Source organism: Olea europaea, unplaced genomic scaffold (genome assembly GCF_002742605.1).
Source record: "Olea europaea var. sylvestris unplaced genomic scaffold, O_europaea_v1 scaffold393, whole genome shotgun sequence".
NCBI lineage: Eukaryota > Viridiplantae > Streptophyta > Magnoliopsida > Lamiales > Oleaceae > Olea > Olea europaea.
Window position 1 is genome coordinate 276971 of NW_019258828.1, and position 6000 is coordinate 282970.

At 30.7% G+C, this 6000-nt stretch overlaps 1 protein-coding gene across 1 annotated transcript; it reads right to left on the reverse strand.

Moving 5' to 3' along the window:
- Positions 1–4881: 4881 nt before the first annotated feature.
- On the reverse strand, positions 4882–5732 carry LOC111387174. The gene has a single exon (XM_023011715.1). The coding sequence runs from the start codon at positions 5661–5663 to the stop codon at positions 5280–5282; it is 384 nt and encodes a 127-aa protein (XP_022867483.1). The 5' UTR covers positions 5664–5732; the 3' UTR covers positions 4882–5279.
- Positions 5733–6000: the final 268 nt, after the last annotated feature.

Below are 6000 nucleotides of genomic sequence, written 5' to 3' on the forward strand. Positions count from 1 at the left end.
TGCCCGAATTAATTAATTGAACTAATTAGTTCACAGACCGGATTTAATTAAATGGGTTAATTAAATATTGAATCGGGTCAAGATAAACCCGTTTGGGCTTATATAAATATAAATAGGATTTTCAAATTTAGCAGAGAATTCATTATTCTTACTAGCACAAGAAGAAAACCATAATTCTACAATCTTGTTCTCTGTGTAGAACACCGTTGGAGGTTGAACAATTAGACAGCTGTGGATGACGAATCAAAATTGTTGGAAAATGAGTTTGTAGATCTCGACAAAAAGTGCATTTTTATCACAATTTCTATCTAAACACAAAGATGTTCGAGGTGGAAATCGAAAATTGTTTTAATTTTTCGCTGCACATATTAAGTAGATTCCCAACACAGTCCCATCATTCCCTAATGACATGGATCCATATAAGTACAACTATTACATGAAGTTTATAATCTTCTCATTTATTTTGTAATACTAGTACCAGACAAAATAAAATTCCACGAGTTACAAGCTAGATAGTTTACATACCATGGTCGTAAAGTGTTAAATTGAGAATAAATAAATAATTTTGATCTTTTCGGATAGTGAAAACGAAAACATAAAAAATAATATTTAATGATATCTTTGATGTGTCACTGTGTCAGCCCTCAATATTCTCAGTTTGGTTTTCATTTTCGTTTGCTAAAGTTTTACTTTTCAAGAGACGGGTTATTGATAAGTAGATAATACATATGGATCCTATAAAATTTATAATAATTAAATTTAACACTTAAATTTGAAAAGTAAAGTTTTAGGATAAAAAATAAAAAAATAAAACCCAAACAGATACTAACCTCAGTAACCTGAATCCGATGAGAATTAAGAAGCCAAAAGTGATATTTTTTTATTTTTATTTTTGACAGAATTAATATGCCAAAGTTGCCATCTTATGGATCAATAGCCAGATCCATACGTTACAAAAGACACAGGTTTTATACATAGAACTCGATAGTATAATAATATAATGAACGGGATTTTATTTTATTCTTATCCCATTTAGTGTTGTCCAGTCTAATGTCTGCCAACAGTGTTGGAACCCTAATCTCAAATCCCATAAGATGAGTCTTTTTTAAAGACATGTGACTTCATTTTGATTCGAAACATTATGAAGACCGATATGAGTTAGCACAATTTTTTATCACATTTGGTGCTAAATTCATACCACATACTACCACATTGGTTGGAGAATGGGGATCCATGTCGATAAGGATGTTGACATTTGTAGCTGTGGAATGGTCTTACATCTCTTAAATTGATGTGATGACTTTCATGTTCGGTGTTAGTATTCTTGTTGGACCGGATTATGTTACGTAAGGTGTCATCATTGGAGCTATACTTTTGTAGCCACTTATATAGTCTAACCCGAGTGTTATAACTTTGTTATGGCAATCAAATGTTTTCCCAAGTGGGAGAATGTTGGAATAATTAATAATTCCATATGTGGACTTCACATTCAATTTCAAAATTTTACGGGTTAGATATATGACTCATAATGATAATTGTGTTTGGGCCAAATTTATTAAGTGATCAATTGGGCCTTTTACACCTTACGAGTTGTAATTAATTTGATGTGGTAATTTAAAATATGTGGGTCGAAAATAAACCCTAATTAAAATTCTAGTCGTAATGGGACGACTCAAATTATTTCTTATATATAAAGGCAAGGTCCCCTCTCCTCTCCATATGTTTTTATTGGCTTGCCCCATTGATAGCTAATACTTTGTGAGGAGCAAGGAGGGGAAGATTTTGACTGCTATTACAACTATCATTCATATCAACAATGGCTTCCGCAGGTATGAATTCGTTTTATTAATTCATTATTTGGTGATTCTTGATTTTTAGTATGATTACAATTAAATTTAATAGATATTATGAAGATAAAATTTGTGGTTTTCGCTCTTGATAATGCTATTGTTAACGTTAAGTTATTGAAAATAATCAACTCTATCTGGATTGTAATGCGAAGCTTTTTGATGTATGCTGTGTGTCATATTTTTAATTTGATTGTACAAGATGGACTTAACTATATTGCACCACAATTGACAAAAATTATACAGACTTGCTTTTATTATGTTGCTTCATCTCGCAAACAAGTATTTGTGAATATATATGCAGATTCTAACTTACTCGACATGATGTTTTGCAATGGATATAGGTGATAGGCGAAACTCTACAATTCTCATGCTATAATCTTATGTCAATTATGAGACAAATATTACTAATCTTATAATGGTTAGTATCTATACGATTTTGATTCTAATTTAAGTTTTAATGACTAGTTAATTACTTTTGAGATCTTGAAACTTATGAAAGTTTTCTTTAGGGTTATTAGTACAAAATATTCCTAGATTTAAAGTTCATTGTGCAAAACGTCATCACTTTCTTTTTTCTTTTTTGTTTCTTTTTTTTTTCCCTTCCATTGCAAAATCATCTTTTTTTGCTTATTTCCATCCAATTTCTCAAATAAAAGCTGTAAAATGTCGAATATACCCTCTTATTTAAATTAAAAAAAAATTAATTGCAATCAATCCGCTTCGCTGTTCCCTCCCCCTGAGCGGTGTCGGCTCCGCATCTAGCATTTAATCATACAATTTTTCTTCTTCTTTTTTTTTTTCATTTTATTTTTTAACATTTTTGGAGTAAAAATTTACTTTATTAACTAATTTTTCCCATCAGTTGTTGAAAATATTATGCTTCCCTTTTTTCTGGAAATATTTATATTTTTGCTACTGGGGTCAGATTTTGAGCTCTCTTTGTTGATTTGAAGCTAGGGTTTATATTTTAGCATTCTCACTGGCTTCTTGGATGCTTTAATTTGTATTAATCATTAATTATAGAAAAAATCATACAAAATAAATTTATCACATAGTTTTACCTTTTTCTTCGAGAAATTAAGATATTAGAAGTGTTATTGTTTCGCAGTTTCAAAGCTATAACAAGCTATGTTTTCGATCTATAAAAGAATAACGTTTGAGATGTAACACGTTTTTACAGAATTATGAGTTGCGTGGTGGAGGAGGAGAAAAAGGAAGAAGGAGAAATAAAAAGATTTTTTTTTTTTTACTTTAAATTTTTTAATAATTTATTTGAAATCCATTTGCACTTTTTTTTTTTTTTTTTAAAATTTGGGAGTATAATTGCAATTCTTTCTTTATTTTTCTTTTCTTTTCTTTTTAGATACAAGGATATATTCATCTTTTCACAATGAAAATGGATGGAAATGATGATTTTCGAAATTAAATGTTAAATAGGGGTGAAAATGTAATTTAAAAAAATGAAAAATGGAGACATTTTGCACAATAAACTTCAAACATAAGGATATTTTGTGCTGATAACCATTTTCTTTAAGATGATCAATGTGTGCGCAGAGATCTTCTATCCCACTCTATTCCCATTTTTCTAACTCATTTTTAATATTGTAAGTAAATGAAGAGATTGCACATTTTTTATGAAATTATGCTACCATGGACATGGAGATGACATTTTAAAAATATTAGAAGAACTTACCCATATTATTTCCTCTAACTACGGTTATGGGCCTCGTATTAACTTTTAGGGTTGTTAAGGTATTAATTATCGGAAATATTTCTTCACATTTAAAATTTCATATTATTATTACAATGTGATATAAAAAAATACTTTATGCAATTTATATTCTCAATACGATACCAAACACGATTGTGAGAATGATTCACTGCCTCATAATTCTATTACACATTGTGATGCAAAAATACTTTATGCAATTTATATTCTCAATATGATTTCAAACACAATATTGATAATGGCATGGATCCATATAAGTACAGCTATTACATGGAGTTTATCTCTCATTTCTTTTCTAATACTAGTACCAGACAAAATAAAATTCCACGAGTTATAAGCTAGATAGTTTACATACCATAGTTTAAAGTGTTAAATTAGTTGAGAATAAATACATAATTTTGATCTTTTCAGATAGTGACAAAGAACTCATAAAAATAATGTTTAATATTATCTTTGATGACATGAGATCTACAAACACCTTCGGTGTCAATTGGAGCATTAACATCGGCGGCTGGATTTAGTGCATGTAGTAGAGTTTTGTAAAACAAAGAAAATATGTTGCAAGAAGGTATTTTTAGACTCGTTTATTAATATTATCGAAAATATTGTTAAAATACTTTTCCGTGAAGGTTTACTACCGAATATAAGGCAAGATGACTGTGCCATTGCTGAAATATTCCTGCAATTGTAATTTCCATGAATTTTTTTGTATACTAAGTTTTGAAATTGCCTTGGCTCGCCCCCAGCAGGAGCAAGTTGGTGGGGGCGAGGCGACCCGAGATTTTTGAAGTGTCACTGTGTCAACCCTCAATATTCTCAGTTTGGGTTTCATTTTATTTTGCTAAAGTTTTACATTTCAAGAGACGAGTTATTGGTATGTAGATAATATATACAGATCCTATAAGATGCGTAATAATTAAATATAATACTTAACTTTGAAAGGTAAAGTTTTAGGATAAAAAATAAAAAAATAAAACCCAAACGGATACTAACCTGAATCCGATGAGAATTAAGATGCCAAAAGTTATTTATTTATTTTTTTTTTAAATTTTTTGACAGAATTAATATGCCAAAGTTGCCATCTTATGGATCAATAGCCAGATCCATACGTTACAAAAGACACATCTTTTATACATAGAACTCGATAGTATAATAATACAATGGATGGGATTTTATCTTATTCTTATTCCATTTAGTGTTGTCCAGTCTAATGTCTGCCAACAGTGTTGGAACCCTAATCTCAAATCCATTTTGCAGCCCCTTAACTAATAATGTGCACACCATCTCAGAATTGAAAAGAAATTGAATAGAAAAAAGATTTTATAAAAAGAAGAAATGAATCAAATTAAATGTTTCAGTTCAAGCTATCAAGCCTTGTAAGGCCATTAATTAGTACAAAATTGTTACAACTCAAAAAAATATAACATCAGCCGGCGCTAATATATACACAATCTAACAAGAGAGGAAAAAAGCCAACTCCCTGCCTAGGCTGGTAGTGAGTTGAAATTGTTTGTCCTCATCCAATGTCTCGAATTGAGCCATGATCGAACGAAGGCCGTAGAAGCAAACTACACATTTTCTAATAAGAAGAGAGAAAAAAAAACCAACTAGATGCCTAGTCCAGACTCCGGTGGTGAGTTGAAATTTTTCGTACTCATTCAGTGCCTCGAATCGAACCATGGCCAAAGGATCGGTCGAACTCAATCATGCCAACAAAGAAGCATAACCACACATCTTCTTATAATGTAAAGCTTAGCTCTTTGTTCTCTAAGTGCCCCACCAAGTCCTCTACTTGCTATTCTTCTCTTTGAGCTTCCTAAATTGCTGCCACTCATCATCTTCATATTGTCTGATGATTCTTTTGATGAAATTAAGGAATTTTTCTTTTTTCTTGAGAGAATTTTTTTTTTCCCTCTCCTTTTTGTGGGTTTCTTATTTTTTTTGTGAAGATGATGATGGAATGGGAAGATGAAGTTGTGATTCGTGAAGGGAGTTCTTATAGGGTGTTTAAAGTGGGGTCTTGAATTGCATTGGTCGAGTAAAGAGCAAACTATGGGGCATAAAAGGGCGTGAAGTGCTTTCATAGGGGTCCCATTTCCACTTGGGATTCCATATATACTTGCAACATCAAGGAAAGTAACAAAAGAATTTTAAAAAACTCCCCATCTCAATTGTGTTTATAAGGATGTAAGTATTTATATATACATTATGGTAACGTAATAGGTGACGGTCTTGAGTTTGAAAGTTATGCATCTTTTGTATATTTATGTATACATGTGTGTGAATAGTAGGTACTTTGTCTTAAGTTAAAAAATTATGGATGGTGAAAATTACATGCCATGTATTTGATTAAAAAAAAAAAAAAAGAGTGAATATCGAAAATAAAACATGTATAAATATTCTGTTCTATAAAATTGGTAC